General features: G+C 57.5%; 8 protein-coding genes across 8 annotated transcripts; 4 read left to right on the forward strand and 4 right to left on the reverse strand.

Moving 5' to 3' along the window:
* Positions 1–113: 113 nt before the first annotated feature.
* On the reverse strand, positions 114–1517 carry B0T15DRAFT_388325 (sodium bile acid symporter family-domain-containing protein; the record flags this gene model as incomplete). The annotated part of the gene is made up of 3 exons (XM_062864441.1): positions 114–878; positions 986–1128; positions 1217–1517. 3 exons carry the CDS (start codon positions 1515–1517, stop codon positions 114–116), a joined length of 1209 nt encoding a protein of 402 aa, XP_062726299.1.
* Positions 1518–4438: 2921 nt separating this feature from the next.
* Positions 4439–8697, forward strand: B0T15DRAFT_385961 (uncharacterized protein; the record flags this gene model as incomplete). The annotated part of the gene is made up of 2 exons (XM_062864303.1): positions 4439–7320; positions 7383–8697. The coding sequence occupies 2 exons, from the start codon at positions 4439–4441 to the stop codon at positions 8695–8697; spliced, it is 4197 nt and encodes a 1398-aa protein (XP_062726300.1).
* A 1142-nt stretch (positions 8698–9839) lies between these two features.
* On the reverse strand, positions 9840–11275 carry B0T15DRAFT_40993 (Cys/Met metabolism PLP-dependent enzyme-domain-containing protein). The gene has a single exon (XM_062865364.1). It carries the CDS (start codon positions 11145–11147, stop codon positions 9882–9884), a length of 1266 nt encoding a protein of 421 aa, XP_062726301.1. The 5' UTR covers positions 11148–11275; the 3' UTR covers positions 9840–9881.
* Positions 11276–13122: 1847 nt separating this feature from the next.
* On the forward strand, positions 13123–15144 carry B0T15DRAFT_41010 (uncharacterized protein). The gene is made up of 2 exons (XM_062865368.1): positions 13123–13292; positions 13375–15144. The coding sequence occupies exons 1-2, from the start codon at positions 13224–13226 to the stop codon at positions 14884–14886; spliced, it is 1581 nt and encodes a 526-aa protein (XP_062726302.1). The 5' UTR covers positions 13123–13223; the 3' UTR covers positions 14887–15144.
* Positions 15145–15401: 257 nt separating this feature from the next.
* Positions 15402–16658, reverse strand: B0T15DRAFT_489201 (Brix domain-containing protein; the record flags this gene model as incomplete). Its single annotated transcript, XM_062866577.1, has 5 exons — positions 15402–15945; positions 16005–16254; positions 16332–16404; positions 16476–16584; positions 16645–16658. The coding sequence occupies 5 exons, from the start codon at positions 16656–16658 to the stop codon at positions 15402–15404; spliced, it is 990 nt and encodes a 329-aa protein (XP_062726303.1).
* A 753-nt stretch (positions 16659–17411) lies between these two features.
* On the forward strand, positions 17412–19917 carry B0T15DRAFT_41039 (uncharacterized protein). The gene is made up of 4 exons (XM_062865373.1): positions 17412–18471; positions 18540–18659; positions 18727–19047; positions 19191–19917. Exons 1-4 carry the CDS (start codon positions 17510–17512, stop codon positions 19702–19704), a joined length of 1917 nt encoding a protein of 638 aa, XP_062726304.1. The 5' UTR covers positions 17412–17509; the 3' UTR covers positions 19705–19917.
* A 33-nt stretch (positions 19918–19950) lies between these two features.
* On the reverse strand, positions 19951–22281 carry B0T15DRAFT_41127 (major facilitator superfamily domain-containing protein). The gene is made up of 3 exons (XM_062865390.1): positions 21796–22281; positions 21651–21730; positions 19951–21597 (listed from the first exon to the last, which is right to left on the reverse strand). Exons 1-3 carry the CDS (start codon positions 21964–21966, stop codon positions 20130–20132), a joined length of 1719 nt encoding a protein of 572 aa, XP_062726305.1. The 5' UTR covers positions 21967–22281; the 3' UTR covers positions 19951–20129.
* Positions 22282–22870: 589 nt separating this feature from the next.
* Positions 22871–24008, forward strand: B0T15DRAFT_41042 (uncharacterized protein). The gene is made up of 2 exons (XM_062865375.1): positions 22871–23071; positions 23125–24008. Exons 1-2 carry the CDS (start codon positions 23065–23067, stop codon positions 23856–23858), a joined length of 741 nt encoding a protein of 246 aa, XP_062726306.1. The 5' UTR covers positions 22871–23064; the 3' UTR covers positions 23859–24008.
* Positions 24009–24189: the final 181 nt, after the last annotated feature.

Here is a 24189-nt window from a genome sequence, read left to right on the forward strand (position 1 = left end):
ATTCTAGTCATACGGATTTGCTTCTATATTGGTACTCTAATTATATCCATTCAGCAAAGATGTAGTAGCTGCCGACATCTTTCCAACCACAATTAAAGTATTACCACTTGTCCTCAGCTTTCTACTTCTGGGTCCTTCCACCCGGTCCTCTTCGCAAACCATCTCACCGCATACACCAGCCCCAACAGCACGGGCACCTCGATAAGCGGCCCCACTGTCGCGGCCAGCGCCTGGTCCGAGTGCGGGCCAAACGCGGCGACGGCCACGGCGATGGCCAGCTCAAAGTTGTTGCTCGCGGCGGTAAAGCTCTGCGTGACGGCATAGCCGTAGCGGAAGCCCATCTTCCGAGCCAGCACCAGCGTGGCGAAAAAGATCAGCGCAAAGTACACCACCAGCGGCGCGGCGACGCGCACGACCGACACGATCTGGTGCACCACCTGCTTCCCCTGCGAGGCGAACAGCACCAGGATGGTGAACAGCAGGCCGATCAGCGACCACGGCGCCGCGAAGCGGACGAAGTGCGTCCGGTACCGGTCCGGCCCGAGCAGCGGCAGCAGCACGAGGCGGGTGAGCATGGCCGCGCCCAGCGGGATGCCCAAGAACACGCCGACCGACGTGGCCACGGTCGCGTAGGAGATGTCTTGCATGGCCTGCCGCGCGTGCGGGTTGAAGACGCGGAGGAAGAGCAGCGAGAGGGGGGCGAACAGGACGATCTGCAGGAGCGAGTTGACGGCAACCAGGATGGCGCAGTAGTCACCGTGGCCTCGGGCCAGACTGTTCCAGATCAGAACCATGGCGATGCACCGCGCGATGCCGACCAGGATGAGGCCCTCGCGGAGGCCCTGTTGGTCGGGGAGAAAAGCCCAGGCCAGGCCGAGCTATGGTGTGATGGTCGTCAGCACCTTGGGAAAAAGGTCGATGGCATAGAGAGAGAAAAGAAAAAGACAAAGGGCTGGCAAAAGGGGGGTGGGTGACCGTTGCTTACCATGACAAGCGGCGCAATGATCCAGTTTACGATGATGCTGAACCCCAGCTGAACCCAGACTTCTCTCGTCCTGAACACTTCATGCAGCTTCTCGTACTGCACCTTGCAGAGAATGGGATACATCATGACCAGCAGACCAATTGCTAGAAAGCCCACGTTAGCATTTGTTTTAGTACTATTAGGAGGCGTGTAAACACGCTTGGGACGGGCGAGGCTATATAGAGTATATACCAATGGGCAAAGACACCCCCACGAAATTCCCCCGTTGTAGTGCCGGCTGAACATCGTCGACGAAGTTGCCCAGGAGGATGCCGATGAGCATAGCCAGGAATATCCACGCGGCCAGGAAGCGGTCGAGGAAGCCGAGGGAGCTGAAGGCCGAGAGCCTGGATTGCGATGGCTCGCAACACGGCGCATGTTGAGGTGGAGGTTCCTGCTTCTCCACGTCACTGGCCGTAGCTTGCGCATCTGTAGAGGAGGTCTTGTCCGCAGTCTTCGTGTCGGCAACTGCTGAGGGGTGACCGCGGTCCATGGCTGCCATTGTTTACGACCCCTGAAGGATTCAGGAGCGTAAGTGTGTAAGTACTACTAGTACTATGTAAGTGAGTTTCTGGCCGTGTGAGCCAAACTAGACAGAGAACGAAAACAATAACACGAAGAACGGACAGGTTTTGAGAGATACTCATATATTTTCAAAATTTGTTTTAAAACTAACTTGCCCCTAGGAAGCGACTATCTGGTATTCTCTCCCACGTTCTGAGTTTTGAGCGTAGAATTCGCCAGACTATCAGCCTTAAGGGTGGACTGCCGAGGTAGGCCGGCCAATCAGCGCAAGGCAGTGACATTCCGCCTAGAAATGTCCCGTGTTGACTTCCAATTTTCTGTACCCAAGCAGCGTTGTCGGATGACAGACCGAGAAGCTCGCAAAGGAGTCCGAAGCCAGAAACGCCTAGGAAATAAGGCAGGTACGAGATGCGTCGGATTTCAAGACTTGTCCCTTTGTTCTGTGCATTAGCATCGAGCATAGAAGAATGATCGCTGGCAGTGGACGGAGCGGTGTATTTGTGAGGGAGAACCACCATCCAAGTCAACCTGGAGGTTAGTCAACCAGGCTCCCCCGCCTTACCATACAGCCGGGTGAAGGGCATGATGAGCGGTCAGCTCCTCGACAGTGAATGTGCCTATTGAATATCGATCATCGACAGGGCCGATCTGCAGCTAAGCTTTATGTGACCGGATGACGCGGCATCCCAATGCAAACCCATTAGGTACGATTGAATGCGGACAAACAAGAGATAACTGATTCCGTGACCTGAAGGCGCATCCGTGGGAAGTGACAAAACGGTTGAATCTGCCCACCTTGAGCCATCTCAGCTCACGAGGATCGGCAGGATCGCGAGGACGTGACGAGGCTGCATCACAGACGGCTTGATGCAGTGATTGATTGTGACACAAAGAATGCCGTGTAGGCCTAGACTCGTTTGAGTGGCGAGAGGCGGACTTCCCCATACCGGCCAGGACTGGAGCTGCCCGCCACGCGTGGAGAGTGTAGAGACCCTCTAGGTGTGCAACATTATCGTCAGCTCTCGACTGTGGCGTCTGCCAGCACATCGCGCAGCAGTTTCAGCTGCAGAAACGCGTAATGAACCAGAAGATCTTGCGCCATTGTGACACCAACGTCGGAGATCCCCTAGCGGGCGGAAGTGTTGGTGATTTGGGGGGAGCGGGGTGGGGGTGAAACTGGTACTGGGGCGCTTCAGAGCCGTCGCCCACTAGCTATCGGTAGTTGATCGCGTTGTTCGGAATATTTTGACACGCCCTGGCGGCTGATGTTGGAGTTGGTTGGACAATGGGAGGATCGTATGATGTTCTCCAACATACTAGAACCGTAGGTCCTCCGGACTGTGGTATAGTAGGGTGCTGCCCGTAGGTTACATTGTAATGGCTGTTGGATCTGGATCACTTGGTCCATCCTCGGCATTATAATCCGTCTGTTAATTGACGCTTTGCGTCATAGGTATCCGTATCTCAATGCTTTTCGTCGCTATGAATGAGAAAGGCGTATCCGTTTAGCGCCTATGCTCTCGGAGTTGTGCTTGCGCACTGGATGTTCAGCTCGACTGGGTCGATAATGGCATCGAATTTTCACTAACCGAAAAGGGCATAGCCAGGTGTTGTTCTATCATTTTCTACATACACAGTTGGTAGCCCTTCCTTGGCTTCGACCGGAACTTCTGTAATTTTGCACCGGTGTGGACAAATTTCGGGACTGCCTACCTACCTAGGTGTCAGCCGGTGCGAATGAACTGTACACAGTAGATCAGGTATTCACCTTAATAAGCTTCCATCTGTGAACGACAATGGCTCATAATGTTTCTGCTAAGATCATGATGGAACGGTCTCCTTGGCGCCTATTTAGACTTCCAAGGCACAACCCCCCTTTTACCGCCGAGAGGCCGTATTCCCGGCGTCCCAATACGTGTAATGGTTGATTTCCCGATCGGAATCACCCGTTCATCCCGCATTTTCTTCAATGCATGCAAGGCGAGCAGGCCGCGACTTTGTTCCAAGCACCATCCCAGGTCCTTGTGCTTTTTTTCCCCCTTTCAGGCATTGCAGACCCCAACTGTCCAATAAATGAACTCACAGATGCGAGTGATCGCATTGACTCCGCGGTCTGTCTGTACAATACATATATTACATATATACTAACACAGCCAACAAAAGTAAGCTGCCCTATGATCGACGACGCCCCTTGACTGCAAGGGCCGCGCTGCCACCGCTCGGCCTTGCCCGCCCCGTCCTACACTAGTGCTGTCAAAACTATCAACAGCCAAGACAGAAGTGTCAGCGCGTCTTGTTGACGATCTCCACCTGCCGCGCGCGGCGAGTCCAGAAGGCGAGGCCTGGGGCCACTTGATGAATGGGGCCTCATATGGAGTTCACTTTGACTGCCCCAGATAGTTATTAGTTAAACTTGCATCGTGCCAACTCTTTTGAGTGATTCGAATCTCCACGTTCACAACATAGATTTGCGTGATCTGAAAGTGCTGCCTTTTTTGCCTTTTTTTTTTTTGGCTCTTACACGCCCGCTCAGCACATCATCATATCATCAGATTGTTATTAGTTCCGCCAGGGTTTCCGCTGCCAAAAAAAATGCTTTGAAGCGTGGATCAAGGCCCAGCGTCGCAGCACAGAGGGGGGGAATTCCTTGATTGCTGCCAACACTCCGGCAGAGGCGGCAGGGCACAGCACCCACTAGTTACTCCCTACAGCAGCACATTAACTACTAAACACCGTGGACCCCTGTCTCCCTCTGCTGACGTTTTAACCTGCTTCGCCTTCCACCCAACAGGCGGTGCCGGCACCGTGACGAACCAGCGCCAACCACGACGACCGGCCGCTGCGTTGTGAAGAGGCTTGTTGGGCGACTATTGCTGCCTCGGCCATGAGATGACCGTCTTCACTGCTGCGGTGGCCTCTCCGGTCGCTGATTCCGGTACGCTATTGCCTCTCCCCGGCTCGCACTCGACGCCGGATTTGTTAGCTGCAGCCAGTCGTGCTCAGCCCAACCCCCCGCCTCCCATCTCCAATAATGCGGCCCCGGTCGGTCAACACCCGAGCGTGAAGAGCCTACCGCTTCCGCCGAGCCTGGAGGATTTTGACATCCCCTCTTTCGATTTCGGCGGCGGCGAGTTCGAGAAATCATTCAGCGTCACGACCGCAATTGAGACGCTTTCCCAGAGACCAGCCACTGCGACGGAGAGGCCGGTGCTACAGATCGGGTTCGAGAACGGCGACAGGGACAAGGGCGGGAAAGCAGCCGGTTCCAAAGCCGTTGCCGGCCACAACCGCACGAGGAGCAGATCAATGGTTGACCGTCCGCTCTCCTGGCTGCCGAGTTCAAAATTAAGACCCAACAACGTCCGGACCAAGCAGGAGCACCAATCCAGGAGGTTGGTCAAGCAGAATGTAGCCGGGGTGTTAGGAAGCATCGACCCCGGGAAATCCGTGGACGGGCCGAGGGCGGTCGAGTCCTTTGCTGATTTCGCGAAGCGATCCTGGATCTCCAAGTCCAGGACTCCCTCACCGACCAAAATTTCCGAGAAACCGCGAAGCGCTAGTTGCCCGTTTCCCGACGAGATACCTGTGACGAACAAGACCAAGGCAACGCCGGGATTCCAGGCCCGAGGCAGTGCCACGGGTGCTGCCGAGCCGCCGAGCAGCACGAGCCGCGCCTTGAATCGTGCAAGTGTATACCTGACGAGGATAAAGCAGAAGCCCCAGAACGTGTTCTCAAGAAACTCCTCTTCGGTCCCCGTTAAGGCGTACATGGGTGGTAACTCTGCGGCAACAAGCGACCCCGACTGCGGCCTCTCCTCGTCCTCGACGACGCCGCCTATCAGCGCCCGTGTCTCGCCAGCGGTGACGAAGAATGCTTCATACAATAGTGTGAGCTCAGCCACGTCACGAGCCTCGTCTGTCGACACGGAGTTGGACACCGATGCCACAACGGCCAGCAGCACGTCTGAGAACGTTTCCCAGTCCACGGCCGAAACGAGTGTGACGATGCCGCATCCGACTTCGCGTGACCCGCTCTGGGCCACGTTCCGAACGCTCGACGCCGAATTCGCCAAGTTCGCCGCAAAAGGCTCGACAGCGGGGAGGATGAGCGCGATCAGGTCCATCCTGGTGCCTTTTCTGCAGAGCACGGCGTACCACCCCTCCAATTCGAAGCGGTCCATCTTGAGCGCAGAGGACATCGATCGCAGGGCGACCATCCTGAATAAGTGGTGGAACGGTCTCCTGGGAATGCTGGCCGGCGCAAACTCGAGGCTGCCGCCCGGGCTTGGCCAGGGCATCGACTCGCTAGGCATTCCCTTCCCGGTTCTGCAGCCCGTCGCCGGCGTGGACAGGCCGACATTGCTCGAGGCAACCACCATGATCATGATGCGGCCGGAGTGGAGGGTGTGTACCAGTTCGTTCCGGCCCTTGGCCGATCGGTGTCCCGAGGAAAAGGTCCGGCCGCGGTCGGGAACACACTCGACCGTGACCAGCGATGCAGACCCGGATTTCCTGCTCGCGGAGTCGGCCGAGCACAATGTCCGCACCATGTTTGTCAACAATCTCACCACCCAGATGGCGCTGGCTGTCGACAAGCTGTCGCTGCGGCACGCCCCGCTGAGTCTGGTCAATTGGTGTGGCAAGGCGTGCGCCTATGCCTTCTTCTTCGTGCCGGGCATTTCGGATGTCCTTGTTCGCCTCTGGGGCCTCAACGCAGACCTTCTGCGCAGGATCGCAGACGAGTTCGGGCTCCCGAGAAGAAGCAAGGGTGAGAGCGACGACATTGTCGCGCTCTTCCCGCCGCATCTGCACAAGCTGGGCTGGTCGTCGGTCAAATCCCTCGCGGACAAGCTGCGGGTCGCCGCGAAGCTCCCTCTGCTGCTCGCCAAGATCCACTGGCATGGGCCCTGGGTGTCGCGGTGGCGAGGCGGAAACACGGACCTGGTCTTCATCTTCTGCAAGTACTTTTACATTCTTGCCGAGGATTTCATGCCACCAGGCCTCCCGCTGGTCGAAAAGGCACGGGCCCCGGCGTTTGTCCTGGTTCACGCGCAGCTCTTGTCCATCTTGGACAGCACCATCCACCGGCAGGCCTCGCTTGAGGCTATGCTTGGACCGCCGCTTTCTGACGCCCTCCGTGGCGCGGATGCCGCGCTGCCGGCGCCGCAGCTCCCGAGTAACCTCCTGAAAGGGATGGACGAGAATCGGCTGGTCGTCTTGCTCAAAGACATGCTAGGAGAGAGCTCCTTTGGCGTCGCGCCTGAGATTCAGCATACTTTCGCCGAGGCGTTTGTGGCCGTTTCCAAGGCCGCCACGAAGCGGACACCGCGTTTCGAACACGCTTCATGCTTTATGCTGTGCGACTTCCTGGAGGAAGCACTCGTCGCGCTCAATACGTTTCAGAACACCGTCAACACGAGCATCGCAACGTCGCCGATGGAGGGGAATGCAGCGTCTCACTATTTCGAATACAGCCCCTCCCGAGCCGCGAACTACGTCGACTGGTCGTTCTGGCTCGACGTCGGCAAGATGATCATGGAGTCTAATAATACCATGTCCGAGATCCGTATTCTGTCCTTCATTTTCTCCATCTGGGACGTCATCACGGCGGATCCTTCCCGCAAGGAGGCGCTTTGCCTGGGATGGCTGTTGTCGGAGGAAGTATTTGCGAGATTCTTCAACCACTGGTGTCCAATGGTCCGCGCCTACTACATGCGCTTGCTCTGCTGGCGGATTTGCAGGGACTCGGGCAGCGCCAACGAGGTGGATATGTAAGGCTGACCCCCCTTCCCAATTACCCATCTGAACCCCTAAGCTGACAAACGGTCAATAGCAAAATCTTCCTTGTTGCGTCTCAGCGGCTGAAGACGGTCTGGTCGCACTATCTCTGGCTCAAGCAAGACGCTGAGAGCAAGGGACGTCTTCTTCCGTCGACAGCACCCTCGCATCCGGCGCCAGGCAAGCGCTTCTTGATCATCCGGACCGAGGTCCAGCAGCCGCAGCACTCCCTCAAGGTGGGGTTCGACTCGTTCTCCAGCGCGTTCCCCAGCCCGGACTCGCCGTCGGAGTTTGGTGCTCCCTTTGCGGAAAATGGCGACAGCGCACCCAACAGTAGCAAGACGGAGGGCAACTTGTCGTTCAAGAAGAGATGGTCCCTATTGGGCAAGGTGCTTCCGTTCACTACATCACAGGATAGCCCGACCTCGGACACGAAGCGTACTTGGGAAGAAGAGCTTGAGCAGGCTCGCCGTGATACAGCTCTGTCGCGACTAGCAGATCGCCGGGGTAGATCCAACCATGTTCTACCACTAGGACCGCCAACCCCGCCGAAACAGGGGCCTTCGACTGGGGTGAAGCCATCTTCGGACTCTGCCTCCTCCACCGGCTCCGCCCCGCTCTTCGACGCCGGAACCTATGTCTTCCGCTTCACTCTTACATGGCAGACAGGCCCCGGTGGCGTACCGATGCCGTGTGGGCCTACCCGTGACCGCATTCTAGCTCGACCTCGACTCCCGGCGCCCGCACAGGCAAGAGTGAGCGCCCGCTTCGCAAGCCCCCACACCGGTAATGCAAATGGAGCCCAGGCTTTCCGCAGCGACAGCCCGCCCCCTATCAGGCCCGGTCTTCCCCCAGAGACAAGAAGAGTCAGTGGGCTCTTGCAGACAGGGTTGATCAGTGAAGCACGGAACGCCAGACCCTTGACGGTTGACGACAACGAGCCGCGCAGATCGGCGACTGACAAGGAGGACGAATATCGGCCATCCTTGAGCATCGATATCCCGGCGAGTAGTCTGTTTGATGATGCGGAGAGCAAGAGCGATGATGGGCCAGGGATGGTGCAGTCGCCGGTCACAATGTCCGAATCCTCGAGAGACGACGCCGACCGGGGCCGGACGCTTGAGCAAGGCAAATCCCCGGCACCTCCCTCGGGCCCTGTCCAGGGCCTAACCATTCGCCCAGAACGGCCGTCTGGCGTTTACGCTGCTGGTGCTGTCTACGCGGGGCGAGCTCTGGCGGAGTGGAGCATCGTGGTCAGCGAGTGCAACAGTTTTGTTGACCGCCGGCGCGATGAGGGCGTCCTGGGACTGAACGATGTCGAGGTGCCGATTCTGAGTGTCGAGGGCCTTGGCCTCCGGGCACGAGGCTAGGCGCGGAACATGCACACAACCAACCTGACAACGATCCACAGCCGAAACGGCGGAGTCTTCTCAGGATTACCGCGACGCGATCTGTCTAAGGTATCCAAGCGTGTCAACATGCGCTACAAGCGTATATTTCCGGTCTTTGTGCTTTGACGGATTTTCTATTGGCTCGTATATACACACCATGTCAGCCACTTCAGCGTTTTTATTTGCACATATATTTCGTGGAGTTCATGGCTCGGGCTCTGGGGCGTTTTGGTTTCGGGGGCTTTTATCATTTAGACAGGGAGAGACTCGTTGGGTTGCAATTCCTTCGAAAACGTCTGGGTACGACGTCAAAATTCATCAGTCATGGTCTTTTGACTCGTACGGTTTGCTGGTATTGGCATGCGACATGTCCAACCTGGCTGTCTTAATCTTGGTGCTAATAAGGATGAGCGGGGGTACCGTATGTAACCTGATCCTAGTCTGTTTGCTTCATGTTAGGCTTCTTTTTTGGGGGCGGGGGGCGGGGGGGGGGAAGGGTATACCCGACCTTTGGGCATTGCATGTCTCTCGAATTAGACAGAGATCAGATTCAAGCTACAGATGACAAAAAGAAAGGAATAAGGGCTTAATACGACTGCCCTACCCAGCTATCTGGGGGTACTCTGTCTCCTTACCACTCACCGGCTTCTGTTGCAATGGCAACGAGGTGACTTGATCTAAAGGAACTGGCCGTCTTCATGCCAGTCGTCATTGTTTAACCGGACGATAGTATAAGTAAGCATCGAGCCTAGCCCCCTTCTAGCGTCACGCAAGAAGGTGCTCCGTTTCATTCCACGATGATAAATAGGTATTCAGACATGCCCTTTCATCACACAGGTTTGAGGACGAGGCAATGGCTGTGTTTTAAAGAGCCAAGTGCAAGATGCAAGTTCTATTCTTCTCGACCACCCCACGTCAATGTCGTGGGCCATCTATGTTCCGAGGAGACCTTCCATCCGAGGGTCTCCCTATATACCTAATGCATGCAGAATGCCAGACGCTCGAGCCGCTGAAGCCAGAACCCTTGATGTAAGACAAGACCGGAAAAGGAAAAAGCAGCGCCATGCCATCTATCGTTGACAGGTTTGTCTGTCCCAAGACGCCCCGAAACAAAAAAGAGAGAGATGCCTTGGATCAACCCTTTTTACCTCCCTTCCTTTTTTTTATACCCCGTTCGTCCCATTAGACCCGCCAACGCCGTTGCCCGCCGTCGCCGTCTCCGCAACCGCCTGCTCCAGCGCTTGGAGCACGTCCTTCTTCAGGTCCTCGGCGTCCTCAACGCCGCAGCTCATGCGCACCAGGTCGTCAAACACGCCGACCGCCTCGCGCTGGTCCCGCGGGATGCCCGCGTGCGTCATGCTGCTCGGCACCTCGCAGAGGCTCTCGACGCCGCCCAGCGACTCGGCCAGCGTGAAGATCTTGGTCAGCTGGCAGAAGCGCTCGGCTGCGGCGTGGCCCCCGCGGATGCGGAAGGAGAGCATGCCGCCGCCCATGCCGTTGCGGTGCTGCTTCTTGGCGATGGCCCGGTGCGGGTGCGAGTCCAGCCCGGGGTAGTTGACCGCGATGACGTGGGGACTGGCCTCGAGCGCGTGGGCGACGGCCGTGGCGTTGGTGGTGGCCTCGCGCGCGCGCAGGTGCAGCGTCTTGGCGCCGCGGTGGGCGAGCCACGAGTCGAAGGCCGAGGGGACGGCGCCGAGGGCGTTCTGCAGGAAGGAGAGCCGCTTGTGCAGCTCGTCGCTGTTGAAAGCCGCCACGCCCATGACCACGTCGCTGTGGCCGTTGATGTACTTGGTGACGCTGTGCACGACGATGTCGGCGCCGTGGTCCAGCGGGTTTTGAATGTAGGGGCTCATGAAGGTGTTGTCCACCACCACCATGATGCCGTGCTCGTGCGCCTGTGTCGCGACGGCGCGGATGTCGACGAGACGGAGCGTCGGGTTGCTGGGGGTCTCGATCCACACGAGCTTGGTCGATTCGGTGATGTGCTCCCGGATGTCAACCTCAATTTCGGGCGTGAAGGTCACCTTGACGCCGTGGGCCTTGGCCACCTGGGTGAAGTAGCGGTGGGTGCCGCCATAGACGTCCGAGACGGAAATGACGTGCGAGCCAGCGGCCAAGGACTGCAGGATCACGGTAGTGGCGGCGCTGCCGGAGGAGAAGGCGAGCGCGTACTTGGCATGCTCGAGAGCAGCCACCATGGTCTCGAAGTTGTTCCGGTTGGGGTTGCTGCTCCGGCTGTACTCGTACTCGCCCACGGGCTTTCCGACGGCCGTCTGGGCGAACGTGGTTGATAGCGAGATGGCCTCAATCACGGCGCCCGTGGAGGGGTCGTGCGGGGACCCCGCATGCACCGCCAGAGTGCCGAAGCCATGCACCGGCGACGGAGCGCGCGGCGGCGTTGTGATGGGGTGGTCGGTGTGAGCCGTCATGGCTCAGCAGTGGCTGTTTACTACTTGTGCGACGGATGCCGAATGGTGCTATGCAGGCGCGGGCGACTCCGGCCACAACTCTGTTTGGTCGGTTGTTGTGTCGGTGGGCGTTCTTCGATGCCGTGCGCGTGGGGGTTTGTAGGATTTTCTGCAACGGTGTTGGGCGGGGTGTGTCTCGATGGCGCGATGGTGCGATGGCGCAATCTTTCAAAAACTCGTGTCACAAGACTCACAACTCTTGTTTCTTTGTCTCCGGTCACCTAAGGTAAAGCCACTCAAAAACCACAACAGCGTGCCTTCGCTTTAAATAAGATTTTTGTAATGCTAATAACAGTGGGTTCGGTCTCCAGTTGCCGAGCCCGCTCCGGCCCGGTTGGCCCCTGGTTCGACGGCATTCGGACGCTCGTGATTGCTCATCAGGATTTGAAATCGGCGTCGCAAGGGCGTAAGGTACGCAGTAGACTCTCACCCGGGCAGCCCGGCCGCTGCAGAGTATGTACATATGTGTCAGACGCATGCCCGAAGATATCCGTTGCCTAGGTATGTATTGTACGCTGAAACTCTTTGACTGGGCGGATGCGCCGCCTGACAATTGCAACTCACCGTCGTTTTCATAAAGACGCCTGTCCGGGCAGTTGAGGTGATACCACTAAGCTCCTTGCAACATGCTCGAGTCCGGTGGCCATGTGGTTATGATGCTGCAGTAGCTTCATGCTGGCAAGCCGTCGCAAGCCGCGAATATGCTTTCCCTGGTTCTGGTTGACCTACCGTACATGACCTCGTACCAAAGGTGGTTGAGTCATCCAACCACCTGGAGTGTTTCGGATTCTATGTACAAAAGTGCCAATGAGCCCACTCAGCGGCTTCCACGATCTGATCTACATAGCAACCGAGCGGCATCCATTTCGCGAGGCCGGATCCTGCTGGCTGGTACATAGTGTACTGCGGCTTGAACAAGCCGAACCCGGAGCTAAAATAAGCATAACCACCGGACCGTCCTCCGAAGGAACATTAGCGGGGCACTTGTTCTTCGGCGTTTGGGCGGACGGGACCGGGCTTCGATAAGACATATTGGGAAACAGTTATTTGCAGCGAACGGTATGGATCTGCGTATATCACCTGTATGCAGACTTACTTTCAACGTCGTGTGTTGGTGCCGCGACCCTCCGTGGCTTCGAGGTAGCTTGCGTGGTCGCCCGCCGGGACCGCTCTTCATTGCGCTGCTTGCAAGTAAGGTACCTACCTAAGGTAGGTAGGTACAGTACAATACCTAGGTGCCTCAGGTAGGTACTAGTAGGTATCCTGTATGCTTGGTCAAGAGCATGCCAGATGGCCTCTGACCGATTTAAGCCTTCCAACCGGCATCGGGTTGCTCTGCGGGTTGAATCGGGTGCTCTAATATACCTTGAGTTAGCCTGCCGGACTTTAGGCAGTTAAATAAACCTCTGTTCCCACATCAAATCCCTTTGCCTCCTCAACCCACCATTTGCTCTCTCCGAACTCGAGTGTAGACCTCTCCTACACTAGCGTGCCTAGCTCCCGTATTCGTGTCCTTGACTGTTCTAGAAGCTCCTACGGTTGACTTATTAGTTGTAGAAGTGGACCACTGCCCTAAGACCCTAATAAACTGGCAACCACGGCAACTCAGTTGCCCATTCGACGATGACAAATGTCTGCCCGGAGCTTCGACCGCGGCCCGCCATCCCCGCAGCGCTTCGGTGCCCAGTCCTGTTGGGTGGAGCGGAGAAGCTATGATTGGCTGCCTCTCCGGGCGGAGACCGGGAACTGCGTTGACACCGCTCCGACCCAGCTCTTCCAGTAATCTAATCGCGGTAACCACTCCGTTTTTGTGAAACCATCTCCTTAGCATCATCACGTCGCAACCAAGCGGTAGCTGGGAAAATAGCAACTAGGCCCTGTTGCGTTCTGCAACTAGCATGGAAAAAGGCGAGCCGCGAGTGCCGCCGGCAGAGGAGGCCGCACACTAGCCCAAAACCCGACGCCGACATCGATTCACCGGCCACTAAAGTACCTGGCCACTGTAACTACCGTACCTAAGCAGACACCCAAGAGAGCATGCCTCCGCGTCGCTCCCACAAGAAGTCCAGAACCGGTTGCCGGCGATGCAAGTCGCGCAAGATCAAGGTGCGTTGGATTAGAGGGGTTCATATCAGATAGGCAGGACAATGCTTTTTGCCGCTAATACTAGATGGCACAATGGATCTAGTGCGACGAGGTTCATCCGCGATGCGGTAACTGTGTAAAGCACGGCGTTCCGTGCGACTTTGAGTGTCCGGAAGTTCTGGCCGAGCTTCGCGCCGCAGCCACAGCTGACACGCCGTCTACACCCGCCACGACGGTCAACTTTGGGTCGCCCATCACTCATGCTGCAGGTCCCGCGTCTGCTCTCTCCGGTGGCCCCGTTGATACGCCGCTGCTGCTGTGCCGCTCCCCGGCAACGGCGAGCGTCTCTCACATCACCCCTCCGGGCCATCGATTGCTCGAACTGAGGCTGATGCACCATTACACGTCCCTAACATGCAAGACATTCACATTTACCGCCCCGGTGACCGAAGACATCTGGAAGATCACAGTGCCCAACCTCGCCTTCTCCGGATCGCAGCACCTAGCCGATGCCATCCTCGCCGTCGCCGCGCTCCACCTCCGGAGCTTGATGCCGGGTGACAAGGAGCTGGTGCGCGCCTCACACGCCTACATGGCCGCCTCGCTCGCGGAATACAGCGCAGCCCTCGCCAAGGGAATTGACCACACCAACGCCGAGTCCCTGTTTCTGACGGCAGCCCTGATCGCATTTCAGTCCACGGCCACGAGGGTATTCATGAAGGACGAGGTGGCCGTCGACGAGGACAGCGGTATGGATGGAACGACGAGGCAACGCAGCCAGCCGTCAGGGTGCTATGCCATCCCCTTCTCGTGGTTTCACTCCTTCCAGGGCGTCAAGGCCATCACCGCCGCCTCGTGGCAGTACCTGCGCGTCAGCCCCGTCGTAACACAAGTCATCAACTCGCAAGCCGCCCTGCAACTCGACTTCACCACCGGACCAGAAACATTCTTCGGCCACTTGCTCGAGGGCCTGGACGAAGAACTGGCCGCCATGGGTGGAGATGGCTCCTCCTCGACGGCCCCACCGTCCCCATCTGCCGGGTACCACTCCCATCCGCAACCCGCGTCCCTCGAGCTCATAGCTTCCACCCGGCAAGCCTACCAACACGCCGTCGCCGTCCTCAACTGGGCGCACAAGATCCCTCATAAGGGCGCGCCCCTGGCCTTCCCCGCGACCGTCTCGCGGCGATTCATCGAGCTTCTCGAGGAGCGCCGTCCACGTGCGCTGGCCATCCTCGCTTGCTTCTTCGCCCTCCTCAAATCGATGGACTCGGTCTGGTGGCTGCAGGGGATGGCGCGGCGCGAGGTTCTGGGGGTAGTGTCTCTGTTCAACAGCGATTTCTTCGGGCCCGACGCCTACCGCGTGTGGTGGCCCCATCTCGAGTGGGCGATGCGCATCGCCCTGTACGACTACCGTGGCGCGGACAGCGGGGAGCCCATCCCGCCCGAGATTTGGGGCGCGGACTGGTACGCTGAAGAGCGGGTGCTGGCCGAGGGCGAGGTAGCGCACGGCGGGTATGTCGGGCATATTGAGCTGCTGGCCCAGATGGGCAGCGCCATGCAAAGTATACCGGCCGTGCCGGAGTTCGTGCCGGTTATGGGATCACAGCGGTGATAGTTTTACGTGATGGAGGACGAAGCCGTTTGGATTATGGTAACCATATCGATCGCTTTCGCCCCGCCTCATGTACCTGCCGATGGACTACGGCTCTCTCGTGGAGGAATTCGGCAAGCTGCCGGTTGCACCCCATACATCTGGCATGGTGGTACTTGAAGGGAAAGGACAGCCATCTAGAAGGACAGCTGTACCTGAGACGCAAATGCCGAGCCGGGCCAGTCCTCACCCGTGCTCTGCCGTGGGCATGGGTTGAGCGAGAGCCTGAGGGCCATTGTGGACACCAATATGGAGAGGGCCATGGAGTCCCCCGTGGGAGGATCAGGGTTTCAAGGAGCTGGCTGCTTGACAGCAATAAGCGCGTAATGGAACCAGATGTGTACATATGGTATAGCATACCCGAACATGAACATGGAAAGAGCCGTGCAAAGAATTACGCCGTTTTCCGCTCCGCCTGCTGTCAGTTCCCCTGAACGCCTGCCACTTGAGAAAACCAGCCCAACGCAACGTCCAATTCAAGCCTTGACTTTCTTCTTCTGCTTCGGCTGCTCCTCCCCCACAACCGTCTCCTCCTCGTCGTCGCCATCCCGCTGATCCCTCTCGCGCTTCAACCCCTTCATCTTGCGCGTCTGCAGCTCGCTCAGGTCCAGCTTGCCCATATGGATGCGGCCAATCTTGTCGCCCATGATGTCCGTTGAAATGTTCTTCTTGGTGCGCTCCTCGGTCGTCTTGGCCTTGCGCATCGCCTCCTTGAGCATGGCCTCGTCCGGCTCCTGCATGCGGCCCAGGCGGAAGTCCATGCGCGGGCCGTGCTCTTCCAGCTCGACGCGGGGCAATCTTTGGCCGGAGCGCTTGGTGCGGATGTTGTAGACGCGCAGGCGGAGCACGGGCTTCGAGGCCGGGTCGTCGGTAGCTACCTCGGAAGAAGTGGGCTCGTCGGCCGTCACGACGACGCAGTAGCGCAGGCCCTCGACGTCGATCTTGTCCGAGATCTCGCCGCGGAAGAAGTCGAGCAGCATGGACTTGGCCATGGTGAAGGCGTTGGGCACGGGCGATTCACTGCTCCGCTGTCAGTTTAGGGAGATAAAAACTCGGGAAATGAGAGTGTTGTCCCGTACAATGCTGTCCCGGCAAATACCATCAACGGCCGTGTCCCCACGGGCACCTTCTCCGTCTTGAACTGGGATAAACTCCGGAAGGTCTCGCCGTCGAGGTAGAACTCGAGCATGTCGAGGATCTTGTAGTCAAAGGTGCGGACGAAGGTGATGGTGTGTGGCCGCTTCTTGTTGCTGCTGCCGAAGAGGAGCAGGCTGCAGTCGTTCTTTTCCGAGAAGAAAGCGAGCGAGCTGGCATCTTCAAAGGGATGGACTGTGATGCGATCGCAATGGTCAGCAGCTCACTCTCACTTTCGGGAACGCTCAGTAGCAGGAGATCTCAGTGCATACTGGGATTCTTCTTTTGAAAGCGCTTGGCGTGAGTCCGCCTCAGAGCGTACAGGTCCGTGAGGGCATCTTGCGTCTATGAGATCGACAATTAGCAACCAATCGCCCATTGTCAGGTGATAGCGCGTGGAGACATGGGAGGTATACGATCTGGCTGCAGCTGGTGCCTCGTAGGAAGAGCGCCGTCTTGGGGTTCTCGACGGGCTTGGGTGCGCGCTTCTCGAGGGCCCGCTTGGACCGGGCATTCCGTGGTTTTCTGTGTGATCACAGTCAGAATTGGGACATAGGGACCAAAAGCGAAGAGATGCCGACTCACATTTGGCGCAGCATCTTTGCGTCAGAGAGTCGGAAACAGGGGAATGGCAACTACTAGTATTAGCAACTTTCAGATGCGATGCACTCGCAGTCTGCATGCCGCTCAAGAAAATCAGAGCTGGGGCTTATCGATAACCGACGCTCTTGCTTGGCATGCTCTGGATGTGGGACAAGTACTTACCAGCCTCAATGGCAGTGCCGCCTGGGTCACGCACTGTGTCGAGGACGGCTTTATTTAGGAGGTACTCTGCATGCGCCACCCCCTTTCTGCTGAAAAATCACCGGCGTCTATTATAGCAACAACGTCACTGAATGATCCGTCGTTGTCTACTGCTGTTCTTCCCGCACAACACCCCTACTACTTTTACTACCAGAACTATCTCAGAGTCCTAGAGATACGAGAATGGTTAATCTCTATGACCAATTGCCCTTTGCAGTGTGTTGTAGTCCGACAAAGGAGGCAACTGTTGCGGAGGCACGTCTGGTGTGCGAGACAGGATAGGGAAAGGGGGTGTTGCTGAAGATGCTCGCATGGGGATGGGGGTTCCCTGCTTCCTAAGACTTCCACGGCCAGCAACACGATCCAGTCAACCGCATGTGCATGGCAGCTGTGGGCTTTCTCTGAGATGTTCGAGGAAGGCACCGTCCATGGTCCCGACCCGGGTTTCATGGCGTCACTTTCCGTCGTGGTCACGGTCAGGGCTATACCAGGAAAGCGGTTCTCTGTGCGTAGGGCATGCTTATGCTTAGTTGGCGACGGCACGCTTTTCCAAAGAACCTACCTCTCGCTCTGAACCGAGTCACTAATCTCTCACACAACCCGACATGTGCGAACCTTATTCAACCGTACACTCGGCTTAACAAGCATGGACCCATCGACAAGCAAGACTGAGGCTGGTTCCGCAGGGACACCGGCATCGCCGAAGGGAGCGGAGAAGCTGGAAGCAGCACTCGCACTCTTGAGCATGGCGGACGACGAGAACCGGGCCGCAGTCGCCGCTGAGCTTGAACAGGCCATCAAGGACAATACTGAGATCATTACCGGGTCCCAGGTCACGCCAAAGGCCGAGGAGCCGGGGAAATCCAAGGACGGCGGCGAGGACGCATCGGAGACTCCGGTTTCCACTGACTCCGACAATACCATCACGGCCCAGATGGGCAACATGAACCTGACCTACTCTCCGGTTGCTGCTGATCCCGAGGCGAGTACTCCGGAACCGGAGATGGCAGACAATCAGACGTGTTACGGTATTCCATGGTCTGTTTGTCAGTTACATCCTGCCGCCACGGTGTATATGACTCGGACTTTGGAATTGTGGATGGCGAGAGGAGCTCTTGATTTCCGACACAACCCAAACTTTGCTGCGGCGCTCCCGCCCGTGGACAACGATGAGGTGACTGCCATGATCATTGACGACCTGGAACGAGGTGAGCGTGTCGGCGACCCGGGAAAGTTGCTGTGCGTCGCGTGCGAAAAAACAGTCAAAAGCGTCTGTAACGGATGCAAGCATGCGTTGTACTGTTCGCGGGAATGTCAAGTTGCAGACTGGCCCATGCACAAGAAGGTCTGTAAGGACTTCGCGGGCGATGGGGCGGACGACAAGCGGCCGAGCCCCGAGCATCGGCGTATTCTATTCTTTCCTCAGCATAGCAGCAAGCCCGAGATCAGATGGGCCCTTCCCACCGAGATGGCTGACGACCACTTTGTTCTCATTCCCCACCTGGACCACCCCGATGTGCACCTCTTCGTGACGGAGGTGGCGCACATGGGTTTTCCGATGCACATGGCATATATTCCCCTGGCGCTCAAGCCCCTTCTGGCCGAACGGTAAGCCGTGTTCTCCCCTGCCATCCGAGCAAGGCGTCATGAGCTGCATACTAATATCCAGGATACAGACTCGTTGGTCACGGCTTGGTCATGCTCGCATACAGTCCCGCCCCCTACCACCAAGCCGTTGCGGACCCCAGGTTTGTGAACCAGTCCATCCTCGGACTCGGTACACCCGGTTATTGGCGGTACGTCGATTACGCCCTTCTGACGATTCCCCAAGGCTGTCTCTCTAACACATATATCTCACGCTAGTCCCTTGTATGGCCCCGTGGTCGTCTTTGCTGAAGCTCGACGACCCGACTCACCTGGTCATTGGAAGATGCTGGACTTCGGTCCGCGGGATCTCAACACATTTTTCCGGTTCTACGTCGGCTATCAATGCATCTGTGTCGCCGATGTTGGTCGCTTCTCCGGCGAGGTCGCCTCGGGCCTCAGAATCAACGACCTAAAAAACGAGCTTAATGTCGCCATGGGGGTTAAAGTCAGAATGGACCCTGTCAGCGTCCCCTTGTGCCCGTTTCCCCGCGCCATAGATTATCCCACGGTCCTGGCATTCCGTCTGGGCCTCCGGTGGTACGTGAACCTTTCTGTTCTTTCCTCTTCATGCCTCTTGTCGTCCATTCTGCGCAACAAACCCCCCTCTCCCCTATTATTCCATCGGCCTAGTTCTATCCCTCAAGACCCCGCACATCTCAAAGAAAACTAACTCCTTGCAGGTACATCCGCCCTGGCTTGCTCATCGGCCTGGAAGCCGACTACACGCTTTGGGGGGACGGCAACCTCCGTTACCTGGCCTACGCGCTCGATATTAATGAGGCGGTTATTCCCGGAGCGGACAACGGCGAAGAGCCGTCTTACCAATACCAGGTCACGGCCAGGTACGGCCCCTTTGCCGGCAGCGTGCTCATTCTACACGGTTCAGGCAATCCCGTCGACACGCACCACGTGCTCGCCTTCAACGCGTACCACGACGAGATGTACGTCAAGAAGCAGGCGCCTTCCAAGGAGGGATTCCAGAAGTTCTGGGCCAGGTACAAGAAGGCACTGGGCGGCCCCGTGTTGGGTGTGCCGTCGCCGTACAAGTGGGAAAAGCCGGGCATCAAGGACAAGCTGGGTCGAATCGATCCGGACGCCATCATGAAGTTGCTTTCGGTTGAGGCCGCCGTTATCTGGCTGGCCATCATGCAGCAGCTGAACCACTTTAGCACGCAGACCTGGGCTAGTGAGTAAGTAAGGTGTTGGGCCGGGGGGGGGTTGGGGTTGGTAGGAGGAAGGTTACGGATATTCTGAGCTGGCATCGCAGATTCCGGGGACAACACCTACACCAGGAAAGGATTCGCTATATGTCGGGGCTCGGAGGGCGATGCACTAAGTCAGCGTTTATAGGACATTGAATTGCAGACATCCATACCTAACGTACCTTCCATAGCGCAAGTCCAGTCCATAAATGAAAAGCTGAATGCCCCCTTTCTATTCCAGGAGAAAACTCGTAACTGTCTCTATGCTACCGAAGGTCGTGTCGTGTCGTGTCGTTTTCCAGTCCAGTCTCCCATAACGCCTCAGACCCATCCATTAAGGTACTAGGTAATAAACCACCATCGCTATGCAGAAACCATCCGTCGTAAATGTACCTTACCCAGGTGGTCACGCCACACTCAATGACTCCCCACCCGCGCCTTATTAGGCAGAGGCGGGATCCAACTGACGGCAGCACACACGACCAGATTGACGACGCCAATCACCCAGAACCCCTTCGCATAGTCCGTGCCGCCATCCATAAAGCGAAAGACAACCGCGAACAGCACCCCGCCCAAGTTCCCGCCGGCGCCAGTCAACCCGGACACAATCCCGTTGGCATGGGGATGCACGTGCGGCACGAGACTGAAATTGGCGCCGTTGCCGGCCTCGACGAAGAAGGCCAGCACCGCCACCAGCCCAAACATGACCCCTTGCTCGCGCGGGTCCACCCTTCCAATAACCACCAACAACGCGCCCGACGCGAGCCCGCACACGACGATCCACGCCTTCTTGAACCATAATACCATCGAGTCCGAGTGGCCTCTGCCTTGGCCTTGGCCTTGGCAGTGATGATGGGAGGAGGAGGAGGCATACCGGTACAGCAGATCGCTGACGGCGCCGCCCAGGGGCCGCGTGACAAAGTTGAGAAAGCCGAACATGGCGGCCCAGTTGGCGGCGGCGGTCTGGCCCAGGGTGGCGGGGAAGTTCTTGGCGTAGTACGAGGCCAGCACCGAGTTGAGGGCCAGCTCGGTGCCGAAGGAGCACATGTAGGTCAGCATGTGGAAGATGGTTTGCGGGGAGAGGGCCACGCGGAGAGAGTCGTTCCATGTCGGCGGGCGGATGATCTCGTTTTCGGTTTGTTGGAGGCTTGTTTCCTTTGTGCCTGGTTCTGGCTCTGCTTTTGCTGCTTTTTCGTGCTCTTTGTTGTTGTTGGCGTTGGTTTTGGGTTTGACCGGGAGCTGGGGAATCTTCGTCGTAACCGCGGCGGCTTCGAGGTCGAACTTGATCGGGATTGCGGGGATTTTCTCCCTGCTAGGGCTGGGGGAGAGCGTCAAGGGCGTTTCGGGGGTGTGGCGGTCCGTTATCCGGCCGGGCACGTCGACGATCTCGGTGTCGGCGTCGGTTTCGCTGGTCGCTGACTCGGCATGACTGCGGATGTGCAGATGGCGGTCCCTCCACTTGCCCGTCGGCGTGTCCGGGCAGAGGGCGATGAGGGCAATGCCGGTGGTAATGACCATGGCAAGCGGCACGAGGAAGGTGAGCCGCCAGGCCTGGCCAGGGGTGTGACGGGCCCCGATCAGGGCGTCGTACACGGCCGGCATGATGAAGTAGGTGATGCCGCCGCCCGCATTGCCGAAGCCGCCGGTGAGGGCGTTGGCGGTGCCCACGATATTCTTGTCGAAGAAGCCCGTCGACCAGACCTGACAGGGGACGAACGAGCCACCGAGGATTCCGATGAAGAAGCGGCTGACGTAGAGTCCCGTGGCATTGTGTACAAGGGGGGCAAGGCCGAGCGGAATGGCGCCCACGAGGAGCAGGCCGCCAAAGACTTGTCGAGGACCAAACTGGTCACAGAGGGGGCCGGCAACAAGTCGGACCAGCAGTCTTGGGGCGTGTTAGTGGCAGTTTCCGAGTACTGATGATGGTGTGTCACTTACGTAGCGCAGAGGGATACGATGTTGGAGTTGGCGACTTCGGCCGGTGACAGTTGAAGATCATTCTTGATCGTGTGCGTCAACTATGCCCGCCGGCTTGTCAGTATGATCACAACCTCAAGTCAAGTCACACTAAAAGGCACCATACCAGAGGCGGAAAGGTGTACCACGCCCAGAAAGCGACCATGAAGCCGAACCAGGAGAAGAAGAAGACCCGTCCATAGATGTCTATAGGATTGAGCAACGGAACGGACCGGGCCTTGAGTGTGACCGGGTTGACGTCTGGACGGGCGTAAAGATGCGAGAGCCTGAAGCCCATGATGCTGAATCAAGTTATCAACACCTAAGTCGTGCTTGTCTGGGACTGCAGGCCGGCCATCGACTCTCAGGGAGCTTCTTCCATTGTTATACCTAGTCGAGCACACACGAGCACACTATCCGAAGGAAAGCACCTTGTCATTGCTTGCCGCATAACCACAATGCCGTTTGGTCATGGCCACCCATGTTCCGCGTCCCGTATCTCCAGTATCCACATCACCCGCACACAGGGTGGAAATGGGGATGAGGATGGGGATGGGATGGACGTTTGCGGTTTCCCGACCGCGGAAACACATAACTGTAGCAGCGTCCGGCCCTGCATTTGGCAGTTTGACAGGCCAGTTCCCGCCCTTGCTGATCGCTGATAAGGACCCGCCAGGGACACAAGGGCCGAGCGGAAATGCACGATGAAGATAGCGTTCCGTCGCCTCGGAGATGCATCGATTGCCCTGGATGATGGACGCCGTTCACAAAGAGGGTATTCATCAGGAAGAGGTCCTACACAGTAGTGGCCGACCTGCCGCCTATATTCATACCCATATCCCTCCTGCTTCACCCTCGCACAGTTGCACGTCTAGCATGGCTCATGACGGCCGCGGGGACGGACCATCTGCGCCAGTGAAGCTGATCGAATGCTTGAGTGCGGAAAGGTTGACGATGATGCGAGATCCATCTTGGAGTCGAATTCCATCAGCCATGTGTTCCTTTTAACCAAGCGGCCTAGCCGAGATGACCCCAATGGGGGAGTCAACCACAGAACCAGAACAGTCCCCAACTTGGGCGTGTGGAGGAGCGAGTCGAATGCAGGGAAAGACGATGAAATGAAACTCCCTTATCTTGATTGCCCTGTCCGGGCAGTTCAGCCCACGCCGTGGTTATCTCCCTCCTCCACAATTTCAAATCGATCGATAGAGATAGCCCCGATAAGCATTCCAAGTTGGTTGAGACTCATTTTGATGATTTGATCTCCGCGGCGCCAAGGTCCCGGCCTGTCTGTTTTCAGTGTGATGGAGGTACGTCCGGCAAAGAGTCTGGGTCTCCGTGCAACATCATATCGAGGATTAATTGATAGGTGGTTTGTTGTTGCAGAGGCAAGCCGATGTATTGTACGGAATACTGCCGAGTCTGTAACGGACGGTTGAGGCTGATAAGTCAGCAGCTGCATGGCAGAAAACCGGCCCCCCACGTCCCCAGTCATTCTCCCTTCCGCACTTACCCCGGACAATTCCCGTAAGCAGCTTTCCATCTGCCGTCCCGTCTTTCAAGCTTCGATCATCTCGGCCCGGAAATGCTGGAGTTGTTCTCAGCGGATGGACTTGTTCCATCGATCTCAGATTGGCGAAGCTGGGCACCGCGGACTGTGCATACCGCGGAATTGCCAAGACCTCGCGGCACAAACGGCCAAGACCGGAGTACCGACCGGAGACTGCTCGAGGTGCAAGTCGACCTTGCCATCTCGCTCGGTCACACCTCGAGATATTTTTATTGCTCTTTGGCTTGATAGCATTTCCAACCAATTCACAGAAATCGCCGGTGTATTCGAGCATTCCATCTTCCGAGGAACGGCGCCAAACTCTTACTACCGCTGCATTGAGAAGGAGGGATGCCGCCGAGACGAGAAAGACATTGCTCGTTTGGAGCGGCGCGTCAACTACAACTTGGCTCACCCATCCGATTCGCTCGGCGAGGCAAGAGATTGGTATTCACCGTCAATACCGCGCATTGTTTGGGCGGCAAAGATCGGATCATGGATGCCAACAAAATCGAAGATTTTCAACGTTGCCAAGAGTCTTGGCCCGTGCGTATCGGCCCTCGGCGGCTCTCGGACTCCCCGCAGCTCAACGGCTCGCGATCGCGGTCCCGCTGAAATCAGCCTTGCAACGGCTGATGTGAACTGACGGATGTGGCTGTAGGAAACGCGCCTAAACTGAACTCCGGACTTGTCTCAGAGCTGAACTCGTGTTTCAAAGACCCGGACGCACCGCCGGATGCGGGTCCTCTCGCGACCCACATGTCCGGCCCCGGAAGTCCGAGTGCCGGAATAGTGGGCCTTACATGATCCACTCTTGCCGAACCGTATCGGCATTCCTCCGATCTCGACCCGGCCCATAGCCGAACGCTGATGCACATGCCTCAATCACGCCGACACGCAAGAAAAAGATTCGGAATCCTCTTCCTGATTGTGTAGCGTTTCTATCTTGGCGACGACCCGTTGCCGTTTGCC

The sequence above is a fragment of the Chaetomium strumarium genome (assembly GCF_033439665.1).
Source record: "Chaetomium strumarium strain CBS 333.67 chromosome Unknown B0T15scaffold_1, whole genome shotgun sequence".
Classification (NCBI taxonomy): domain Eukaryota; kingdom Fungi; phylum Ascomycota; class Sordariomycetes; order Sordariales; family Chaetomiaceae; genus Chaetomium; species Chaetomium strumarium.

Bases quoted from the DNA above. Each gene is read 5' to 3' on its own strand.
- B0T15DRAFT_40993 (XM_062865364.1), bottom strand. From the start codon at position 11,147: ATGACGGCTCACACCGACCACCCCATCACAACGCCGCCGCGCGCTCCG.
- B0T15DRAFT_41010 (XM_062865368.1), top strand. From the start codon at position 13,224: ATGCCTCCGCGTCGCTCCCACAAGAAGTCCAGAACCGGTTGCCGGCGA. The intron at 13,293-13,374 runs GTGCGTTGGATT...CAATGGATCTAG, and splicing joins GCAAGTCGCGCAAGATCAAG to TGCGACGAGGTTCATCCGCG.
- B0T15DRAFT_41039 (XM_062865373.1), top strand. From the start codon at position 17,510: ATGGACCCATCGACAAGCAAGACTGAGGCTGGTTCCGCAGGGACACCG. The intron at 18,660-18,726 runs GTACGTCGATTA...ATCTCACGCTAG, and splicing joins GGTACACCCGGTTATTGGCG to TCCCTTGTATGGCCCCGTGG. The intron at 19,048-19,190 runs GTACGTGAACCT...AACTCCTTGCAG, and splicing joins TTCCGTCTGGGCCTCCGGTG to GTACATCCGCCCTGGCTTGC.
- B0T15DRAFT_41127 (XM_062865390.1), bottom strand. From the start codon at position 21,966: ATGGGCTTCAGGCTCTCGCATCTTTACGCCCGTCCAGACGTCAACCCG. The intron at 21,731-21,795 runs GTATGGTGCCTT...CGGCGGGCATAG, and splicing joins GGTACACCTTTCCGCCTCTG to TTGACGCACACGATCAAGAA. The intron at 21,598-21,650 runs GTAAGTGACACA...ACACGCCCCAAG, and splicing joins ATCGTATCCCTCTGCGCTAC to ACTGCTGGTCCGACTTGTTG.